General features: G+C 36.6%; 1 protein-coding gene across 1 annotated transcript in view; it reads right to left on the bottom strand.

Moving 5' to 3' along the window:
* The window catches only part of LOC131165986 (3-hydroxyisobutyryl-CoA hydrolase-like protein 1, mitochondrial), a 46,744-nt gene extending 23,218 nt beyond the window's left edge, over positions 1-23,526 (bottom strand). The window contains exons 1-5 of the mRNA XM_058124189.1: positions 23,213-23,526; positions 23,048-23,128; positions 22,690-22,758; positions 22,498-22,561; positions 6,757-6,836 (exon numbers count right to left, since the gene is read on the bottom strand). Coding sequence (XP_057980172.1) covers positions 6,757-6,836; positions 22,498-22,561; positions 22,690-22,758; positions 23,048-23,128; positions 23,213-23,332 — 414 coding nt within the window. The 5' untranslated portion in view covers positions 23,333-23,526. The remainder of the gene's footprint in view (positions 1-6,756; positions 6,837-22,497; positions 22,562-22,689; positions 22,759-23,047; positions 23,129-23,212) is intronic.
* Between the last annotated feature and the right edge of the window lie 1,406 nt (positions 23,527-24,932).

Genomic DNA, 24,932 nt, shown 5'->3' with positions numbered 1-24,932 from the left:
TCCGGTTACCATGCGTCATCAGCAATCCATCTTCTAACCAAAACGGGCACGCTTTGCCCTATTCTGCTAACTTCATGAGGTCTTAAGCAACTCAATCTTGAGCAAGGTTCTCCTTGATGCACTCCCTACATTGTCATGGGAACCTTATTGTCAAGTGAGTTATCATTTGTAAGGTCATAAACTTTGCCTTTTTGCTCAATGCATCTATGACTTGGTTCATCTACCCCGCCTTGTGCTCAAATAAAGATATCAAAATCCACCAAGATTTCCTGCCAACAAGTTTGCTTGGGTGATAACTTTGGTTGTGCAAAGAAGTGACTGACAACTAAGTAATCTGTTTTCACCATGAACTTCAAGCTAGGTAGGTAATGTCGCCATAGATGAAGGGAATGTGTGAGGACTAGCATCTCCTTCTCTTGATTTGTGTACTTCTACTCTACTTCACCAAGCTTACGACTCTCATGTGCTATTGATGGCCATTTTGTAATAAGACTCCACCAACGGCATAGTCCAATGTACCTCAAAGGGCTTCATGATGTCCAAAAGAGCAAGGACCGGATCTCACATCATGGCTTCCTTCAAGTCATCAAATCCTCCTTGGCACTTCTCTGTCTAGTTCCACCTATGACCCTTCTTCAGTAGTTCTATTAACAGGGCAATTCTCCTCAAATACCTTATACCCTCCACAAACTTATGATAGTAGTTGGCTAGTCTAGAAAAGGAAAGCAACTCCTTCACTATTATTGGATCTTCCAATCATGAATAGCTCTCACCTTCTCCATATCAATACGAGTACAACCTTGCTCGATCACATGACCAAGGAATTTGATGCTACGTTAAGCGAAAGAACACTTTTCTTCTTCACATAAAGGTTGTTCTCCTTCAATCTATCAAACATCTTCCATAAATGCACTTCATGTTCCTCCAAAGTAGAACTGTAGACAACATGTCATCCAAGTATACCACGACAAACTTGTCGAAGTATTCATGAAATACTTGGTTTATCAATGTACAAAATGTCACTGGCGCATTCATCAACTTGAAGGGCATCACCAATTCATATGCCCCATACTGTGTCAAAGAAGTAGCATTTGGTTCATCACCATTTGCAATCCTCACCTGATAATAGTCTAACCACAAGTCAAGTTTGGTAAAGTACTCGGCATGACTTAAGTACTCAAACAAATCAGCAACCAATGGAATGGGATACTTATTGCGCATAGTCACCCTATTGAGCGCACGATAGTCCACACACATCTGCATACTCCTCATTATGTTTCCTCTGAAGCAATACTGGTGCTCCGAACGGTGCTTTGGAAGGACATATATAGTCCGCTTCCAATAACTCATCAAGTTGCTTCCCCAACTCTGCTAACTCTGGAAGCATCATCCAATATAGCCCTTTAGCAAGCAGCAATTCATGAAAGCAAATGACAAGCAAGTGATAAAAATTAAATCAAAGTAATTCATTAACAAACATTTCCTTAAGTAACATGTGTTTTGCGAGGGAGGCAAACAAGCTAACCATGTATAACAATGCTAGTAAGTTTTACAAGACTGATCAACACTTACTCTGCCCCAAAAAGCTTTATATGTTATTTTAGCTCTAGCACTAGGAAATATCAAACTGTCCGAGTAGTCATACTTCCATTCTACACTAAGGCATAAACGCATTCAAAGCATAAAACCTATACTAATATTTATACGATGGCAACCCATCTCATGCATACAAGACAAGCGGTCAAAGGCAAGCATAATTTACTAAACAAGCTTAACTTGTACAACTTGGCATAACTTAACTGATCAAACAAATCATTAATCAATAGAATGAGGTAATTGTTGCACATAGTCACCCTATTAAGCAAACAGTAGTCCACATACATAGCATGCTCCCATTATGTTTCCTCTGAAACAACACCAATGCTCCAAAAAGTGATTTGGAAGGATGTATATAGCCCGCTTCCAATGACTCATCAAGTTGCTCCCTTAATATCTTGCTAACTTTGGAAGCACCAGCCAATATGGCTCTTTAGCAAGCGGCTTCACCCTTGGTAACAACTCAATCTCATGTTCTACAACCCATCATGGAGACAAGTTGTGAGGTAACTTGTCTGGCATCACAACCTTGTATTTATCCAATACAACTTGGGTGGCAGCAGACATACGCTTGGGCTACGTCTTCATCTACCACTACCATGGCAAGATATGTCTATTCACCCCTCCTCAATCCCTTATTGAGCATAATTGTAGAGAGGAACTTTTGATCATCTCCTTTCTTCGCAACGGCTTGCACCATGAAAGGATGGTCTCCCATTAGACAAAGGGAACTAGCAAGCGCATCGGTAAAACCTTAGTTTCCCTCAAGAATTCCATTCCAAATATCACATGGAATCATTTATTAGCATAGCTGTGAAATTCACGTGTCTCTTATTATCCATGCTTCTCAGTTACTTGCTTTAACCACGTTCATGCGTCTTGAGTCCTCAAAATTTGAAGTTGAGTCTTTACTCTTCTACCCGTGAGACAAAGTTATAGATAGCCCTAGTATCCACCATAACGCAGGAGTTCTTCCCATTAATCTTCAGGTCCACAAACATTAAACCTTTTGCTCGGATAACTTTAGGTTCTTTCTTCTACCTCTTCAATGCATCAAGTAACCGTATGCACCCATCCTCGGGGTTTCCTACTCATCCTCACCATCTTCTAGTGCCTCTTTTGCAGTGGAAGCTTGCAAGACATTAAGTGATCACTTGTGAGAACAATCAGCAACTCTATAAGGGCCTTAAGATAAGAAACATGTCATCTTAACCTTACCACTAGATGTGCTAAACAATCAAGATGACAAAACTTCTTTTGAAGTTGATGCCTTAGTGTTGACTCTCGTACTTTTAGGTTTGCCCTCCATGAAAGGCTTCCCGTTGTTTCCACCCCTAGCGCTCTTTTTGGACATTGTGAATCTCTTTCAAGCATAGTCAATCAAGCATTTTGCAACAGCCTATGCGGAAGGCAAATCTTGAACTCTTTGTCAATTAAGTTATGCCCTTGCTCACGATTTCAACCCCTTAAGAAAATAGTTTTCTAATTTGTCCCTCTCCAACATCAAAGCAAAGATTTTGTTTCACATACTCCTTGATTGTTCCAATGTGCTTAAGGTCTTGTAGTTTATGACAAGCATTGTACTCAACATTCTCAGGAAAGAATTAGGCATTGAGCTCTCTCTTCAAGTTTGCCCCACAATCAATTACACATTGTTCATTTTGTATCTCTTCAAACTTGGCATGCCACCACACCTTAGCATCACCACTCAAGTACATAGTAGCCATGGATAATTTTGCCTCCTCTAACTCATTCCTCATTGTTCAAAATTATTGCTCCATGTCAAATAAAAAGTTCTCCAACTCCTTGGCATCACGGGCACCCCTATACGCTTTGGGTTTTGACACCTTTTTTCTTCCATACCCTATCCCCATAAAGTTGGAGTTTTCTATAGCACAAACCATCAAGTTCATCTTGGCATTGAAATCCCCTAACCGGATCTATAATGCTTCTTTAGTAGTGTTGAAGTCCTCTAACATCACCATGGAACCATGTTGATGTTTTTACGATCCCTCCAATACATCAATACATTCAATAAGTTTAGCTATCTCCACGGCTAAATGGTTGGCTGAATCACTTTGCACATCTAGTGCCTTAATTCTTTCGATATTGGCTAGCATGGTCTCTTACCAATGCTTAACACAAACCCACAATATGAAGGAAACTAAATTCACATAACAATTAATCGGGCTCTGATACCAACTGTCACTGGCCAAACACTTCATACGTTGTGAAGGGTCATGCGACACTTTAGCATTCTTGCTTAACTAGTTAGCCAAAATAGACTGTGATTTACCACAAATTCATAGCAATTGATCGAAAAGTGGAAGTAGCAAGCATTTTATGTATGCAAATGACAAGCACGTGGTAAACATTGAAGAAAAATTCATTTAACACCATCTCTATAAGCCTCGTGTGTTTAGCGAGGGAGGCAAGTAGGCTAAACACATTTAGCTTTACAAGACTGATAAACACTCGCCCTCCCCTAAGGAGCTTTATATGCTATTTTAACTCTAACACTAAGAAACATCAAAATGACCAAGAAGTCATACTCCCATTCTACACTAAGGCATTGACACTCAATTAACAAAATTTGTACTACTATTTACACAATGATAACCCATCACATGCACACAAGAAAAGCAATCACAAGAAAGCATAATGCCTTGAAGAAATTTGGCTCATGACATTTCATTAAGAATCACATTTCGAAGATTGAAGATTTTATTTCTTTTAAACATATATATAAGATTTTAATTGTCGCATTTCAACCTTTTTGTCATCATCTTTTTTTCATTTTATTTTTTGGAATTTGAATTGAAAATTTCTCTTCATCTTATCAAAACATGTTTTTTAAAAACAAACAGTTAAGCTTTTCTACTTGAGCTTCAATGAAGGTCCACAATTACCATTGCTTGTTTTATATTTTAGTTTGATCTATATGCAAAATAACGAGTGTCCGAGTGAGAACCACCCCAATACCCTCACCCAACTCCCAATCCAGCCTCTGAGCAGTTAGAAAATTACTTTATCATCCATATATACAGCACTCCAGCCAGATATTATTCACAAACTATTGACGTTCTCCAATTATTCACAAATTTAGTTTTTGCCCTAAAAAGTTTTAAGTTTTTAACTAACTGCATATCAAACAACCAAAGAGCTGATTGTATATCAAAACCTTAATCAAAAAATAAGTACTTTCTCATAATTCCAAGGTATTCCTTGTTAGGGAACTTCATTAGTTCATTCATAAGAATTTTTTTGAGTTTTAGAAGCACATACAAAAAAGATCAATAGAAAAGATCCCTTTAAACTCAGGTTGTACGACTCATCAATATCAATAGGGGTGGCAAAACGGGTCGAAACCCAACAGGTGACCCGTGACTTGCCCGTTTAAACCGGGTTTGGGTTTAATATAAGCTGGCCCGTTTATAAACGAGTCAACCTGAACCTGACCCGTTTATTAAACATATTTGGTCGGTTTGGGTCGAGTACCCACCAGGTGACCCATTTAAATTATTTTATATATATACATACACATTATACAATGAAACCCTATTGGCTACCCATCTCCGGATCTCCCTCACTCTCAGCCTCAGGAGTCAGGACGCAGTCCTCACGCATGGCCTCCCTGCCTCACAGACTCCTGGATAGTGGCTACCCATCTCCGAATCTCCCTCACTCTCAGCCTCAGGACAGGACCCTCACGGTAGATTTAGAAATATGCATATATGGTAGTTCACCATAACTAAACGAAGATATCCCAAGAGAGAGAGAGAGAGACAGTGAGAGAGAGTGAGAGAGAGAGAGAGAGAGAGAGAGAGAGAGAGAGACCTAGCTTCAAGGGTGGAGATATCGAGAGACATGGCTCATCAACTCAGCATTCGCATTTGCAACAGCGTAGATGTGGAAGAGCGGAGCTTGCAGAAATGGCGATTCAATGATGTATTCAACGAAAGAGAAGTGAGGTTGCTTCTCTGAGGAGCAAAGCAGATTGCAGCGGATAAGCACTGCATAGTGTATGTCTTATCAATCAGTAAACATGAATATGATAATCCCTTATTACTTGAATATTGGCATTGTAGTGGGAAGGACCAAATCATTTTTTCAAAAATAATTAGTTGTGCAGAGAGAGAGAGAGAGAGAGAGGAGTGCTCTTTTTAATATATATATATATATATATGTTAAAAAATAATAAATTATATTTTTAAATGGTTGACCCATTTATTAAATGGGCGGGTTTTGGGCTTACCTATTAGTCACCCGTTAATAAACAAGTCAACCCAAACTTGTTTAACCCCGACCCGTTTATAACCCGCCCGAATCCAACCCGTCAACCCGTTTTGCCACCCCTAAATATCAGAGCCATAAGATTCTTTAAGAAGCCATTACTCTGCAGCCCCTCCTCCAACTATCATCTTACTATGCAAGGTTCTGGGAGGGCAATCTGGGTACAGCTAGCACTATTGCATGAAGTGGCCAGTCTCAGGACTTGAAAACACACACCTGTGCTCAACAGCCCAACTTTTTGACTGTTGCGCTAGGAACAACCAGCAAAAGATCATTTCAATTCTAAAAATATAGTACAGCTCAACCAATTCAACAAGTTCATATGCCAATAATTCAGAGTATGATACACATCCTTTTTCATCCTTTAAACTATATTGCCACACCTTCAGTTAGATCTAGATAAATGGTCAACAAAAGAATTGAAAATTTCAAGATCTATGCTTATAAGAGTTTTGGGCAAGGTTTTACATTTGATGCTCACCTATAGGCTACACAATCATCCTATTTTTTCAGCAATAGGGACTGATGAGTGACGGACAAGATACATGATATAAATGAAGTTCAGAGTTGATAAGTCATATTCTTAGAGTTGAAAGTAAAACTGAAACCTAAAATCACGTTTGTAGAAGCCAGTTAATAATGCTTCCTCCCAAGGTGATTTTAGATCAATGATGATCACTTACAATCAAATTGTTCTACAAAATCACTTTTACACCAAAGCTGTATCAAACAATGCCTTACATAGGACAATCAACGCAATAATTATTACAACAATTTTCCTGAAAAAATTATTATTGTGAATAGTAGAATAAAGCAAGCCAACTACATATTTTAAGCTTCAATGTTTTTAAACAAATTAGTACTCACATGTGGCTTCAAACATGTACCTAGAAGGTAAATAAAACTATATATTGTCCTGAAAAATTCCTTACAGTCTTCTAGCTGTCCTGCATAAAATTAATCAATAATTACAAGAGATTGATTAGAAAAATGCATTAACTCAAATGATTGAAATAAACAAAATCATTACAACGTTATTTTGTTTTTAGCTACAAAAATAAATTTATTAACCCTATGTTTGGATTTGTGTGGGTTTGGACAAAATTGTATCAAATTTTATCCAAATCCACCCAACTTTAAATCCAAGGTCCGAAATCCATGCTCCCAAACACAGCGTAAGAAAGAGAGAAAGACGCGAGCCAGACAACAAGATGTCCCCCAACAAATACAAAGGAAACAACAGCTACAAAAGAGATGCCCAAATCTCTTTTAAATCATTCAAAGACACCCCAGAAAATTCAAGCCAAAGTCCAAAAGGAAATTAGAAAAGCCACTCTATCCCATAAAATTATAACATTATTGAATAGGAGACTAATCAAAAAGTTAGGAATTTGCACATGGTTTTCTTGACCTAGAGAAAGCCTGTCATAGGAAGTAGAAATTATTGTTGCTCTGGGACCACACAGGTGATCATATAAAAGAAGAAATAGTAAGTGAATCTGAAATTATCATTGTCATGGATTATTCGTAGGAAAATGAAATTATCATTGCCATGGATTATTAGTGGGAAAATGAAGGCACCATTGACTAGGTAGATATTAGATCACAAAATCCCATCCTTGAAGAACAATTGCAAGGTTTGTGTAATATTGCATTATTATATTTCAAAATATTAAAAATTTTATTGCTAAACATATTATATAGACTTATTTATAACAATGTATTCTGCTATGAAAATAAATTTTTATATTATTTGTATAATTTTATTATGTTATTATTAGCATATAAAATTAGTAGGGTAAAAGATACAATATCATATATGCAATATTATCAGTTACAAATAACTTTTATGTATTGTACATACCCTATTTTGACAGGGCCTACTTAAGGCATGCTATATGTTCAGCGTGTCTTGGGCTCTCGTTTAATTGGATTTATTTCTGTTGTTGTAGGATTGAATTCTTTTCTTGATTTTAGATCATTAATAGAATTGCAATTAATTTGAGTCAATAATATAATGCAGAAAAATAGATAAACGATTGCAGTCCAGTCTGAGTTACACAGTCCGTTGACACTGAAATTATGATTTGAGTAGAAAAGTAAAAAATTCAAATTTAATTCAAAGCCAGTCTCGGTTTTCAGGATCTCATGCCCCTCTCCAAGCTCGATTCTAGGCACTGACAACCCCACCCATGCAAGAACATAGAAACAAATTTCAGTCACAAAGGGCAAGGATCAAAAGATCAAGAATGCATCCCATCAATGCATCAAATCTGCAGTTTTAGGGAAACTGAAGCAAGAGAGAGTTAAGGAAAATTTGAAACATTAATTGCTTGTCCCCAATCCCAGTACTGTATATTGACAAACTTTGGGGGGGAGGGGGGGAGGAGGAGGAATCTTGGATACAGCAGCTGAGTTCGGAGAAAGGGAAGCAACTGGCAAGGGAAATAGGCGGAAAGCAGAAGCAATACACAGCCATGAGAGGGAGAAAAAAGGATAGAGCCTGGAGGATGATTCTCAATTGAAAATTCCCACACATCTATGCATGCATCTAATTTGGTATATTAATCCCAATTCTGAATCAATCAACTATAGCACACTGTAGTTCAGATGCTAAATGCCACGGAGTATTTACTTGGTGCCTGGGAAGAAGAAAACAAAAGAAAGGGAAGAAAGAAGATAGATGAGGTTTCGAGCACTAAGCCGGAGAAAGAAATATAGAGCCTGGAGGATGATTCTCGATTGAAAATTCCCACACATCTATGCGTGCATCTAATTTGGAATATTAATCCCAATTCTGAAACAATCAACTATAGCACACTATAGTTCAGATGCTAAATACCATGGAGTATTTACTTGGTGCCTGAGGAGCAGAAAACAAAAGAAAGGAAAGAAAGAAGATAGATGAGGTTTCAGGCACTAAGCCTTTTTCAGAAAATCCAAGAGGTAAAAAAAAAAAATGAGGGGATTTTCTCTAGTTTATTTCTTGGGAAGATTCAAGAAAATGGAGAAGTAAAGGAAAATAAAGACAAAATGGAGAGGGAAAGTGCTTGCTAAACAGAAGGTAAAAGAAATGTTGTTGGCCCCAGGTGGCGACAGCATCTGCAGTCCATCTCTCTCCCTATGTCCGTTCACGAGAGAGAGAGAGAGAATCAAGGTACTTGTTTGATGCCATTGATGCTGTCTCACCATGCTAATCTCATAAAGGAGGCAGAGCGCATCCAGGTCACTGCACAAGGGGGTTTCCCAGCTGTTTGTTTGAAGAGAAAAAGAGATGGGGGGGGGGGTCAAATGAACCTCACTCCCCCTCCCAATCCTTTTTGTTTATGGCAATGATCATTTTGACTGGACACTTGTTTTAACTAACAGTTCCTTCAAAACTAGAGAATAGCTCATGTTTCCTTGTTAAGGGGAGAGCCCAGTGTTTATTTGTGGCAATTTTGGGCTTCAATTCCATATTTTGTGGGTTGGAGGCCAATTTGGCAAGATTACTTGAGTATGCTTAGTCTATTCTAAGCACTCCTTGCTTAGAATAAGGTAAAATCAGTGACCAAACACTGTCTACGACAAGGAAGGAAGCTCCTTCGTCTTTAAGGAGTATTTTTAGAAATATATGGTTTTATGGCAAACCCTAGCCAATCTTCATAAATAGAAGCTACAGGAGCATTAGGGAGACAAGCAAGAGTAGGCGGAAGAACTCACGTTCACTTTTGTAAAGGAGAACTGGGAGGAATCCCACATTGAGTTTGAGAGAGGAGAAAATTCACGTATCACGTTGTGTTTGAGGGAGGAGACTCATGTAAGAAAACAGCCTAACCAACGCGCAATAGCTAGGGTTTTTGGGAGATTAGAAGCAAAGACTCAAAGCATAAGGTTTCTTGATTTCTTATTGGTGCATGAACTTAATCTTTTAAGAAGGTAACACCCATCTACAAATCTTTGCTTTGATAATTCATTAGCATGCTAATTTATGTATTTCAAAGATAGGGTTTTGTGATGAGATGAGCATGTTCACTGTTTATGGTTTGTTGGGATTTCATATGAGATTATGAATTCTTGATTTGGTTTATCAAAAGGTGTGTTCTTTATCCATTCTCATACTTGTATGAATGATGAACTTGCTTTGTTTTCTTCGATGATGCATGTACGGTTAGCGTTTCAATGCCATGAAAATCAATCTCTTCGTGATAGGTCAAGTGTGGTAACAACCACCACAGAAACACATCACTGCTGCCATAGCCAGTTGCAGGGAAGAGTGATAGAGAGCTAGAGTTAGAGAGAGAAAATTAGAGAAAGAGATCACCCTTGACAACCCCGGCAATGGATGTCCATCTGAGTTCCGGGGTAGTATGGGCAAGGTCATGCTGGGTTTTGCATGCAATAAAAGGATTGAGAGAGAGAGAGAGAGAGAGAGAGAGAGAGAGAGAGAGAGAGAATAAGAGGGGAGAAGAGAGAGGGATTGAGTTTCTCAACAACCCAGTGTGGCCAGTGGTGGCATGCACAGCTGCACGGAAGCATGGCTGCATGCACCCTTCTTGTAATGAAGAAGAAGTGGGGATTTCTCCATTGAGTTCACTGGTTGACAAGGTCACCAGACGAAGGTCAGAGAACGACAGAGGCCGGGCAGAGCGGTAGGTAGCTGCATGGTGCAGTAGTGGCGGATGCAACAGCCAGGAGGGTAGGGTTTGTGAGACTCGTTCGCAGGGAAGAAGACAATGCAGGGGGGGGGGGGTGGCACGTGATTTTTAAAATCTGAATCAATCACCTGGTTCTTCGGTCTTTTCTCTTCTTCTTCTTTTTTTTAATATTTTTAAAATGAAATGAAATCCAAAAAATCATAAAAATGCCAAAAAATCCAAAAAGTAGAAAATAATAAAACTCAATAGGGTGTTTTAGTTCTTTTTATTATGAATACTATTACTTATTATAGTTTAGTTAATTCAATAACTATTTTTATATTATAAAACACAAAGTTAAAGCAAGTTGGGTAAAATGAAGGAGCGCTTCAGGCATGCTGTGTGATGGTGGATAACCCCTAAAATTAAAAGGAAAGTTTTATAGGACAGCTATAAGACCAGCCATGCTATATGAATTAAAATGTTGAGCAACTAAGAAACAATATATCCAAAAAGTAAATGTTGCCAAAATGCAAATTTTAAGGCGAATGAGTAGCATACTTTAAAGCATAAATCAAAGGATTCATATAGCCGACCACACCTAATGGGACTTGAGGCTTCTTCTTCTTCTTCTTCTTCTTCTTCTTCTTACCACTATTATTGTTGGCTAATAACTTAGGCCTTTTTTTTGTTTCATTTTATTTACTTATTTATTAATGTTTTTTTGTAATAAAATAATAATAACAATTGCCAAAAAAACCCTCAAAAAATCCTAGAAAATGCAGAAAATATAGAAAATAGGAAACATCTTAGAAACCAAAAAAAAAAAAAAAAAGCATGCTTGAAGTATTTTTTAGGATTTTGTGCTTAGGATTTCTTATTTTCTTTTTTCTCAAATTTTTTTTCCAATATTCAATGACTATGCCCTAAGATGTTTTTGAAAGCTCTATCATTTTTCAAGAATCATGTCTTGTTCAAATCAGTATGCAAATCCAATATTTTCAAAAATTTTCCTCTTTCAAACATTGACATTCAAATTCGAGTTCTTTCCGTATCCATTATTTTGCATATAATGACCTTCCCCTTTTGTCATTTCAAAACTTTAAATTAGGATCTTGAGGCTCGAGGCTTCTTTCCCACCCTTTTTTTTTTTTAACTTCTTTCCTTCTAAAAGCCATATGGCTTCACAATAAAAGCCCTATGGGTCATCCCTTCAGTCACAAAATCACACCATTATTGGTATTTGGTTAGGGCACACAAAGGAATTATTCTTTCTTTCCTTTAGAACAAACCCCAGCCAATGACGGCATCCATTCCTAGAACAAATGTCATAAAGTGCCTAACACCTTCCTTACACATAACCAGACTCCCAAACACATCTCTCTTTTCATAGACTATTATGGTTTTCTTCATTTTCTTCCCAAAAGATGAAGTGGTGATTCTACTTTTATCTTTTCCTCATCCCTCCATCCTCATCCTCACCATGTCACAATCAAACGGAAATTGGCATCAATAGCTTGCTTTTGTAAACTTAGTTGAGTTTATTATTACCTTCTTTTTCTTCTTTTGTTAACTTAATTGCCTATTTAGTTATTCATGAAAAATTCCAAAAATAAAAGGTTTTTTAAAAATACTAAAAAATTCAAAAAGGGATTTGGTTTCCTTAAGTAATTCTTTTTTTGTTCACCTTTATGTACGTATTTCGTTATTATTTACTTCAAATTGCTCTTGTAGAAAAGATTTTAAAAATACATAAAATTCCTGAAAAATAGAGAAAACTTCTAGAAAAAAAAAAAAAAAAGAGTAGAGAAAATTAGACTTTTACTATTTATATTTTTTTTTTCTTTTTGGTATTTCTTCACTTCATAAAAAATTATAAAATGAACAAAATATCAAAATTTTTCAAGAAAATCTAAAAAAACAATTGAGAAAATATTTGATGGTTTTTTAGCACAAAATAGCATTATAAGGCATTTAATAATGTTCTTCAATATGTTCCATATTATTATGCACACATGTTTGATACCATTGATTATTCTCATCCATCATTATTTGCTCATATTGCATTACCCCCTTGTGGGGTAGTGAGGATGTGGTGGCAACTCTCTTTGTGCTATCTCAGGGCAGAGTGCTTAAAGAGATAATATCCTTCAGTTTCAGCAGACACCCTGAGCTTGTAATTGTTGTACTATTATTGGTTCCTATTTCTATAAATCATGTAAAATTAATCTGATGACAAAGCTCAAGAGTGGTGTGACAACATGCTCTTGAGGTGAGACTCAATAGCACTTATTGAACCTATATGGTCATGAGATGATTCATGACAAAGATCAAGAGTATGTTAAACCGATGACAAAGGTAAAGAGTTGTGTGATGACATGCTCTTGAGATTTCTTGGGGAGGGAGAACCCTTATAGCACTTACGGAAAACATACGGTCATGAGGCAACTCAATAGTTATATGGAAAGTAATACTAAAATTTTGATGAGTAATTGCATGTTACACTTTGGTTTAACACTTTAACCTAATACAATCCAAAAATAATAAGGTATCATTTAGGGAACAAATGCGTCAGCCCTAATACCTTCCCCTCACATAGTTATATTCTTGAACTCAGCTCTAACTATGCAGATCAAGACTCTTCTCTCTCTCTTTTTACCCCCATAGACCTAGCCTTAGCTTATTACTCATTTAATATGGTATTCAACAACCTAACCACACCTACAAAAAAAATAAAAGGTTAATAGCAACTATATTAAACAATAAGTTACAATATAACTAAAGGTAATGGAGTCACCACTAACATTTTTTTTATCCTATATGTGATTAGGCTACATAATATGATTATTATCATTTTAAACGAATAGTAAAGATATAATCATATGAAGGGAAGGTATTAGTGTGGAACCTACTGTTTGACAAGTGGCACTTTTTTTTGGATAAGAAAAATTATATTAAAAGACGGGTTTTTTTTTTGGGGGGGGGGGGGGGGATTATGATGAAGAAATATTAGAAGAGAAACAAAAAAAGTACAAAGAAAGGGGGACAAGACATCCTCCAAAAATCCTATAAAATAATTAAACAATAATTCTACCCTCCAAGTCTAACCAAAATATGACATGTGATGTACACATCAGAATTTCAAGATTACCTTCCATAAGTTACCTCAGCTTAAGAAATCTCAAGTGAATGTTATGGCACTACTATTGAACTCTGTTGTCAGACTCATTAGATGATTTATACAAATATAAATAAGTTGATGCAACAATCAATAGCTCAGAATGTCTATTAAAACATTGAAGGGATCTTGAGAGTCCTTCTTAAACACTCGGACTCTCAAATAATGCAAGGACAGTTATTACCAAATTCTCTACTACCCATCATGGTGACTAGACAATATGGTTAAATAATAATGAATAAGAATAATCAAAGGTGTCAAACATGTGCATAATAATATGGGACATATTCAGCATAAATGATTAAATGCCAAAAAATACTATTTTTATGCTCAAAAGATCATGGAAGGTTCTCTTAAAATTTTATTGGTTTATTCTTTTTTTTTGGAATTTTATACTTTTTTTATGAATTTTTAAGAATTCTTTTACAAAGTAAATAAATGCAAAAACAAAAATAAATAAATAATACAAACTCTCTACCTGAATTTTCTAAAAATATCTTGATCATTTCTGAAATTTCTTTAAATCTTTATGCATTTTTAAAAGAAATTTTAAAAAATAATAATAGAATAAATAAATAAATAAGAGGGAAAAAAGATTAAAATTCCCTAAGAAAACAATTTCCTTTTTGAAATTTTTTTGGCATTTTTAGAGCTTTTTGAAAAAATTTAGTAACTAAATAAGCAATTGAGTTAAATAAAAGAAGAAAAATAATAATTACGTACTTGATTCAACCCAATTTATACAAGCAAACAAAAGGATTTTGGTCTTTTCTTTTATTTATTTATTTATTTATTTTTTGGGGGGTGGGGGTTGCTCATCTGACTCCCTACCTATTCTGCAGAGCTAGGGAAACCCCTTTGCACAGTGACCTAGACTCCGCCTACCCCACTGTGTGAGGCTGCCATGGTTGGCCATTGAAACGACTTCAAACAAGCTCTCCCTCTCTCTCTAAAAAGCACACACGCACGCACGCATACAAACACAGGGAGAAAGGTGGACAGTGTATGTTCATTTTATTCCTCTCTCTCTCTCTCTCTCTCTCTCTCTCTCTCTCTCTCTCTCACACACACACACACACACACACACACACATACACAAACATAGGGATGGAGGTAGACCGCATAAGTTCTTTTTATTCCAGTCTGGTCTAAATTATATTTCCATTCAATTCCATTAAGCAAACCAAATGTCGCATTAGAGTTATAAAATCAAACCAACATTCTTATTCCAACTACATTAATGTTTTAAATGTGCTACCCAACATCCCAAGCCAAATAATATATAATTGATTTTATAGCCATTCTCTAAAATTTTAAATTTCTTTCAATAGAGATATTTTTACAACCACACAACAAGACAAATGCATTTCTTCATTTAACCTAACATGTGTTAACTTTTAACCCTATGTATCACATCAATTTCCCCCTCATGCATAATATATCCAAGGTGAGAAATCTACTATTCCCAAGATTTTCTTCAATATTAAATTTAGCATTTCCTTCAATGTTCCTCCTAGAAATAATAAAATTCCATTTGATGTGTTCTGTTATATTTCTACTTTTCTTTAAACTTCTAGTTTCTAAAGCTTCATCCCATAATTTTAACTTAAATTTTACTCCAACTTTGATTTCATCTATCAAAAGAATATCAATATGCAAAAAATAAGCACCATAACCTCATATTGGACATGTTTAGTAAGTTCATAATTAGAACAAAAAAGTAAGAACTCAAAATAGACCTTTGCTATATACATATTGTGATTGGAAATTCTCCCCAGATCCTACCGCTGCTAGTTATGCTGCTATATATATCCTCGCATTGTATATATCTTTAATGACATCTATATACCCACTACATACTCCCTTCATTTCAATACCCAACTATAAAACTTCCCTAGATACCCTGTCATGGACAGCTGAAATGACACAAACTATGCTGTAAAATTGAATGATAAAAAAGAAAAGTAACAATTAGATATTTTCCTGATATTGGAGCACAGCCCTAATGTGGTTAGATATGTTTGATCCTATTTGGAGACACCATCCCAAGGGCAAGAAGTGCAACTGAGCCGCTTTTGTAATTAGATAATTAATTATTTTATCTTTTGGGATTTTTTTTTTAGATTACATTAATTATAAATTTGAGGATTTTAATTGTAAATGTCTAGTCAAAAAAAATTTTCATATTTATTATTTTTCCATAGTTCGTCATGATGTGATAGGGTTTAAGAGGCTTGAAATTAATGAAATGAGCAGACCGTGTGTTTTGTCCCAATTCCTTTTTCCTTCTTCGCTTTCCCTGCTTCTCCATGAAAAACTTCCGCATTTCCTTTTCTGAAACATGAAAAAATAAATATCTTGTATAAATATGAATAAATAAAAGTGCAGCCTAAGTGGAAAGTGGAAGAGCATGTGCAGATTATGTTATTAGAATTGATAAAGATCCTACACCCATTCTTCCAGAATTCTAATGAGAAGATTCAGAACTATTATTTTCTCAACAATGAACACCTTAGATTTCGCAGGCAATGCCTTTTGTCAAATCATACACAAACATCCTTTTTTTCATCACCTCAAATCCAAGTTCTTTTTCCCCTTTTCTTGTCACTTTAGAAACACAGACTTGAATCAGCTCATCCTCACTTAGCAGGGCTGTCATAGTTATTTTTTACACATGATGAATCATACTTAATCAGCATTGAATGCATTTATTCTATAGCCATGCTGTATCTTACCTACTGATCATTTTGTATCAGAGGACACACCTAGCAAGCCTTGTAGTTGTCTTATAAAATTTTCCCTTTGGCTCTATAATCTTATCAGAATTCAACTTACATGACGTAGCACCCTAGAATCCAGATTAATCCTGCCTGCAGTAATTCTTCAAATTACATTCTCCGCAATCTCCTCTTCTCATCCATCAGAGAGCCAAAATGGCAAAATGCTCCTTGTGAGAAATAATAACTGGTACAGAGTTCAGACTTTAAATCATTCAAATCCATGTTTAATTGTGTTGAGATTTTGATTAATTGAATGACCTAACTTGAAGATAGGTCTCTCCCTCTATTTATAATACAAATCAAATAGATTTTGATGACAATAATACCCTTACTAACCCTCACTAATTAACATACTAACAAACTTAATAATAATAATAATAATACAATAAGACATAAATAACCTCTAACACTCCCCCTCGAGCTAGAGCATAAATATCATATGCTCCTAGCTTGTTACAAATAAATTTAACACGAGCACCCCCTAAAGCTTTGGTAAACAAATCAGCAAGTTGCATGTCAAACTTCACATAAGCATGAGTTTCTACACAACTTTCTCCTGACCAAAATGGCAATCAACTTCAATGTGTTTCGCCCGCTCATGAAAGACAAGGTTGGAGGCAATATGAAGAGCATCTTGATTATCACACATCAACTTCACAGGTTGAGAATGTAAAAAATCTCAATTCTTCCAACATCTTCTTCAACTAGACAAGTTCACAAGTAGTGTGAGTCATAGCTCTATATTTTGGTTTGGCACTTGACCTGGCCACCACAGTTTGTTTCTTACTCTTCCAAGAAACCAAATTACCACCAACCAAGATACAATACCTGATGGTGAATCTCTGACTAGAAGGCGATCCAGTCCAATCTGCATCTGTATATCCATGGATATAAGTGTGACCCTGATCACAATATAAAATACCTCTCCTAGGTGCACCTTTGAGATATCTCAAGATGCGAATTGTTGCATCACAATGACCTGTCCTCAAAGAATCTAGAAATTGACTCACAACACTTGTTGCAAAAGATATATCCAGTTGAGTGATTGTGAAATAATTCAACTTTTCAACAAGTCTCCGATATTGTCCGAGACTAGGCAGCAAATCACCCATATCTGGCACTAACTTGTTGTTCGGATCCATGGGTGTACCAACCAATTTGGATCCCAACAATCAAGTTTCATCCAACAGATCAAGAACATACTTCCTCTATGAGATCTAGATACTATACCCACGAAGTATTTCGACAATCCCAAATCTTTGGTTTGAAACTTAGTCTATAGAAGAAGTTTTAGACTTTGAATACCTTTATCATCGTCACCTATAATAACGATCATCCACATACACAACAAGAAGGATCCTAGCTAATAAAGTATGACAATAAAACACAGGATGATCCACTGCACACAGTCAAAGACCAAACTCAAGTATTACAGCACTGAAATAACCAAAAATGCTCTGGGAGACTATTTTAAACCTTATAGTGTCTTCTTGAGCCAACACACTAAGTCTAACTCCCCCTGAGCAACAAACTCAGGTGATTGCTCCATATAGACCTCCTCCTCAAGATCACCATGCAAGAAGGCATTCCTCACATCTAACTGATGCAAAGGTCGGTAACAAGTAGTAGCCAAGGAGATGAACAGACGTACTGATGTAAGTTGGCAACCGGAGAGAAAGTGTCAGAATGATCCAAACCATACACTTGAGTCTACCCCTTAGCAACAAGACGAGCCACAGAACCATTAAGGTTGACTTTCACAATGTATACCTAGCAACAACCAATCAAAGACTTTTCAGAGGAAGAGATACCAAGTCCTAAGTGTCATTGTTATGTAAAGCATTCATCTCTTGAACCATAGCATTCCTTCACCCAGAGTGGGCTAAAGCTTCTGAAACAAATTTAGGAAGGGAAGTAGATGATAAAGCATTAACAAAACAGTAATAAGACATAAGAAACATATTTAGAAATGGGATGTTGGGTACATGTGCATTTACCTTTCCAAACAACAATGGAAGGATCAACATCATGGGAAATATGACCATCAGACGAGGAAGCCAAAGGTGTGGTAGTAGAAGTTAAAGGAGACTCTCTTCCTTGGAGCCGCCGTCGTGAATACACCTGCAAATTAGGGTGATCGAAACGATGAGAAGGACTCGAACTACATGGAGACTCAAATAGTTGATTGGGCAAGGGCAGCAAACTAGAATCTAGAAGATTAGGCAAAGGAAGGAAAAGGCTCATTGAGCTCAGAAGCACTCAGAGATTGGGTGTAGTAAGGTGTAGATTCAAATAAGGTAACATATGTAGAAACAAAGAAGCAATGCAACACAGGACTATAACAACGAAATCCCTTTTGAGTATATAAGTAGCCCCAAAAGACACATTTTATAGCACGAGGATCCAACTTATCCACCCCAGGAGTTAGTTGATGAACAAAGGACATACACCTGAATATACGAGGAGGGAGAGAGAATAAAGGTGAATTAGGAAAGCGAGTGGAGTAGGGAATTTTACAACTAAGAACAGAGGATAGCATCTTATTGATCAGATAGCAAGCAGTAAGTACAGCATCACTCCAAAACATTTTAGGTGCATGCATTTGATAAAGTATGGTGCGAGTGATTTCAAGGATATGTCTATTTTTCCTCTCTACAACCCCGTTTTGTTGAGAAGTATGGGCACAAGATGATTGATGGATAATACCAAACTGAGTCATATAAGTAATGAATTGTAAATTGAAATACTCTTTCGCATTATCATTTCGAAGCATTCAAACTAGCAAAGCAAATTGAGTCTTTATTTCAGAACAAAAGGCACAAAATATATGAAATAACTCATAACGATCTTTTATTAAATATAGCCAAGTCATTCTTGAATAATCATCCACAAAGGCTACAAAGTACCAAAAATCCAACTTGGACACAACTCTACTAGAACCCCAGACATCATAATGGACTAATATGAAAGGGCTTGCAACCTGTTTATTGACTCGGGAAGCAAAAGAAACACAATGGTATTTTCCCAACTAACAAGACTCACAATCAAGATTAGACACAGAACTCAAATCAGGAATAAAACGTTTCAACTTTTCTAGTGAAGGATGACCAAGATGACCATGACTTTGGGGAGGTATGGCAGCAACAATGCAGGCGGTAGAAGGAGATAGTGTGGCTCAAAGTGATAAAGTCCACCAGCTTCATGCCCTCCACCAATCATCTTCCTCGTCTTCAAATCCTCAATAACCACATAATCGAGGAAGAATGATGCTGAACAACGGATTTAGTAATCTTGCTAACAAACATAAGATTGAAAGGAAACTTGGTAATATATAAAACCAAAGGAAGAGAAATAGAAGAAATGGGACTTACAGTCCCAATTCCATTGACTATAGTGGTGGATCCATCAGCAAGAGTAACACAAGGTAAATTTGCAGGATACTGAAGAGTAAAGAAAAAAATAAGTATACCTGTGACATGATTAGCGACAGCAGAACCCAAGGACAAGGACGAGAAGTACTAGATAGCAGGCATATTATGGGATTACTTGTTTGGACAAGAGATGCAATGGGAAGAGAAGCTTGTTGTGACACTTGATACTGCTGGAACTTAGAATACTCTTCCTCCAACATGGATACAATACGTTGCCCCCAACTCAGCCCCAAAGGTGTGGAGTCAATGGTGGCTACATTGGCTGCCCCTAAAGGTGTGCCAAGGTGGGAAGTTGGCGGTGGCTGCATTGGCAACACAAGAAGGTCTACCCTGGAGATCCCAACACAACTCAATAGTATGATTACCTCGCCCACGGCCCCACAATGAGTGCACTTGAGAGGAGTGCCTCTACCTCATCCAAATCTACCACCACAATTACTCAAACTACCTCAATAACTTTTGCGATTATTCAGTAAAGAACTAAAATCACCTTGTGCGCTAAAGGAAGCACGAAGGACACAAGAGCAAACATCAGCAAATGATGGCAACTTTGCACTACTAAGTATCTGGGACCAGACTACCTCAAAGTCAGGCCTCAAGTTTGCTAGAATTGCACTGCTGAGTGTTTGGGACTAGACTGCCTCAAACTTGGGCCTCAAGCCTGTTAGAACCCAAAGAACCGTCACCTACTCCCTATACTTCTGCATCTCACAAATGTCGGCAGTTATAGGTTGTCCGACATTAAGCTCCTCATGAATACGTTTCATCTTTCCAAAATAATCTACAATGCTCCTATCTCCTTATTGTAGCTGAAAGTACTCCTGAGATAAATCATACATACGTGAGTATAGAAGCTTGGCATATTCCCAATCTCCTTGCACGTATCTAGATGCATGCACATCCATGCAATTTGTGGCTCCATCAAATCCACAAAAGGGAACAATCAAGGCAGCTTCTTGAATCCAAACTTCTTTTCTCTTCTCATCAGAAGGATCAAATTCGAGCAAGTGGTCATATTTTCCTAATCTTACTAAATAAATCAGAACAGCTTTAGACCATTGCACATAATTCTTTCCGTCCAACTTTTGAGTTGTTATATGTGACGGTGGTGAAGGAAACATGTTTTTGGGATTCATAGACTCCATCCAACACTCACAAACTTGCAACCACACCAATGTCAAACAAGAAGAACAATCAAAATTAATTGAGAAAATTGCGAACTATGTGAAGCACTAACACAACAACGGACGAGGTGAATGACTTACCACCTAATATAGGAATGCCACAGCAACACAACTGAACTTATGAACAATCCCACTACTCCAAGAAACTCACAAAGAAGCCTTTACGAACAACAACTAACAGATTACCATATGTGCATGGTCAAAAAATGTTGGATCTTTGAGCAAAAGACATGCCCAATAGCTTGATAATATGGTCTAGAGAAGGAATTGAAACATGACAGAGGAAAAAGAAAAAGAAAAAGAAAAAGGTGACCGGAAACTCTCTCACATGTAGGCACGTGGGGCCGGCACGGCCAACAATTGGCCGGTGCATGGAGGCACATAGGACACTTGTCAGCAGATGGGATTTTGGGGAGGTAGGCTTTAGAGGGTTCTGCTTTTTGCTATATGGTTGGTTTTGTAAAATAATGAAGGGTGGAGGTGGATCTAAGAAGGGCAGTGGTAGGAAGGTGTTTTCCAGCGATGATTGAGTATAATAGGGTTTAGGTTGGATCACGCTTCAATACCACATTGAGATTTTGATTAAATGAATGACCTAAATTGAAGATAGGTCTCTCGTCTATTCATAATACAAATCAAATACATTCTAATGATACATAAATAACCTCTAACAAATTGGTAGGTCAAAATTTTACATTGTTTGGAAAAATTGCACAGATTGTGTACTAACAGAGAGTACACTTAACATGAATCACCCATCCCCCCCCCCGCGGCGGGGAAAAAAGAAAAAGTAATAATAAAATAATAAATATATAAATAAAAAGAGAGAAAGAACACTAACAACAGCACATCCAAATTATAACCACAGAAAGTCTGCCAATCAAACTCTTATAAACTTCAGCTCAAGATCAAATTACCATAAAAACTTTATGCCTATTTTTAAAGCCATCAAGCAAAGTCCTAGTAATTGATAACTACATATCAGAAAATGAATCATACATCCTAATTTCCAACAAGACGACCCAAATTCCCCATTAAAAAAAAAACTCTAAACAGAAACCAGTGAAATATAAAATTTGAGATAAAAATTCCAACATTTTGGTCAACAATTTTCACATCCTTCATTTCTATGAGCTTTTTTATAAATAAAAGAAAAGGAAAAAGAAAAATAAAAAATCCATCACTTCTATTCTATTTTCACTAGTGCTGCTTTGCCTAATTTTTCATTTTTTAAATCATTTTTCAAACCTTTCCCTTCCTCATTTTACGACTAAAAGCATAAAAAAAAAGCTCAGTCATCTCATAAAGCAATTCTCCAGTAAACTATCGGATGTAGTAAGAAATTTTGTTAACTCGGTCCAAATAGAAAAGGTGTATGTATCCTTTTTTTTTTCTTTTTTTGCTAAGTCTGTCACATACCTCTCTTTAAAAATCGATAAAGTGCAACAATATCTCCACCGGCACAAAATGCCCTTCCAGTGCCCTTAAAAAAAATTCAAGATGCTGTATAAGTTATTTAACATAAATAATCGCAATAAGATAAAGACACAATTTAACAATTACCTAAAAACATGAATGAAATCAACAGTAGAAAGAGAACAAAAGTATTACCTTCAATGTGATAAAACCAATGTCTGGATTTTCTTCCCAAGATTTATACAATTTTTGCAACCTAGCCCCCTGAACACGCAGTAGATAATTAAATAAATAACTAACTAAAATAGCCACCGACAGTCATCAATCAAATACAAGAAGAACAGAAATGAAAGCAATATAAGGAATTTTCAATAGCAAATTGGAGAATAAAGACAGACAAATAGGCAGTTATTTGCGGTGGATGTTAACCCAAGTACCCAAAGAACACAAACCAAAACAATTGATGGAACCAAATCAAAGTGCATGGGGCTTTTGTAAAAGACCAGTTCGATTCAAGCAACAAATATAAAGAAAGGGGCAGAAAGAAAAACACCATTGAAGTGTTGATGGCATTGAGAACAGACGGCCTGTTGAGAATCGCGGTTCGGGAACTAGCATTGCCTTCAACAAGAACCTGTTTGAGAGAGACGAACAGAGAACTCAGTAACTCATGCTCAGTAAATAGGAAACGAAATGGGTACAGTGCGCAAACACTCACTTCGGAGTCAGTATCATCGGCAATAGAGTTGCTGGGGAAAGAACAGAAGCTTCCGGGTGGAGGCAGGCGACAACTCTGAACACACCGCCTGATGAAGGAGGTTGCCTTGAAGCTCTGCATCTCTCTCTTCCTCCCGACCAGCTTCAAGAGGCACACCAGCAGTGCACGCCCAACTCCTAGTCGAAGTTTGAAATCGGAGACGGATAAATCTTGTCGAGTGATCGTTCGGCAGAAGTGATTTTATAACAAAGGTGATCAATTTAGAGCCGTGCTGGTTATGGCCTAGCTTCTCCCCAAGCTTAAAAAGTGCTTTCAAAAAATACCGGAGGAAAAGAAATTTATTAATATTATTTTAAGATGTGGGATGACGTATTTAATTTATTTTTTCCCTATTAACTTTTTTTTAAAAATATATTAAATAATACCCAGAATGACTCTGACGTAGGAGTTGCAATATTTCCTTTTAAGAGACGATGCTCATGTGGACGCGTGACAAATTTCATTACTCCAAGTAGCGAGATTTTTTGGTAATAAAGCATGCTAACCTGGACGCGTGGTAAATATCGTTGGTTCATCCAGCGAGATTTGCTTCGGATACTTAATGTCCAACCAGTCAGCCTTCGACGCATGACAAATCTCACTGGTTCATCCAGTGAGATTTGCTTCGAATATTTAATGTCCATCCAGCCGGCATTCGACGCGTGGCAAATCTCGGTGGATGAACCAGCGAGATTTGCTTCAACCATTACACAGCCCTTCCTCCTTCCTTTGTCTTTGCGAACGGAGGGGAGTGTGCATCCTTTGCAGAGAGATGTTGGAGGAGCAGAGCAATAGGTTACCATTGAAGGAGACAGGGGCCGGACGTGTTGCACAGGTGACTGTTGCTAGGTGAGGCTGCCTAATCGTTGATGGCGTGCATATATAAACTCGAGGAGACGCAGGGTAAGACACATTCTGAATTTACTTTGCTCATAGATTTTAAATTAATTTATTTGATTGAAGAGTTGGTTTGATAATCAGAAGTGAGTTTAGTGTGTTGTTCAGAAGGCTTCGTTCAGAAACGCCTTTCTTTAAGGTTAGGGTTTTTTTTGTATTTGAATTATATTTTTTATGATACTTTCCAAACAAAAACATGCATGAAATTTTTTTATTTGAATTATATAATTGTTTTTGCATTTCTATGTTATTTAGCATGTTTGTTTGATATAGTAAAAATTAAAATTCTGAATGCATATTGTTTATATGATTGTGATATGTGGCTTGTATATATATAAAAGAATTCCATGCAGTGGCTTCAAATAAATCCACGCTAGGCAAAGTTTGTTGCCTATGCCTGAATTTTAAAAGGATAACTAAATTGGAAAAATGTATTGAGAAAAGAAAACAAAATCTTGATTGCCCTCTGACAAAAATTATTTGTGTTATTTAGCTAACAAATAATTAGTTAACTTCAATGAAATGCATGTTGTTTATTAAGTTTGTAGAATGAAATGCATGTTATTTTTCATGCCTTATACATGAATCCCATTGTTTCTCAATGAAATGTATGTTGTTTATTAAGTTTGTAGAATGAAATGCATGTTGTTTATACATGTATTATACATGCCTTATATAAATAATTAGTTAGCTTCAATGAAATGCATGTTGTTTATTAAGTTTGTAGAATGAATTGCATGTTGTTTCTCATGCCTTATACATGAATCTCATTGGATTTTTATGC

This window comes from Malania oleifera, chromosome 10, assembly GCF_029873635.1.
Source record: "Malania oleifera isolate guangnan ecotype guangnan chromosome 10, ASM2987363v1, whole genome shotgun sequence".
In the NCBI taxonomy this organism is placed as follows: domain Eukaryota; kingdom Viridiplantae; phylum Streptophyta; class Magnoliopsida; order Santalales; family Ximeniaceae; genus Malania; species Malania oleifera.
Note: the sequence above shows the minus strand (reverse complement) of the source record. Positions and strands in the feature narration are given on the sequence as shown.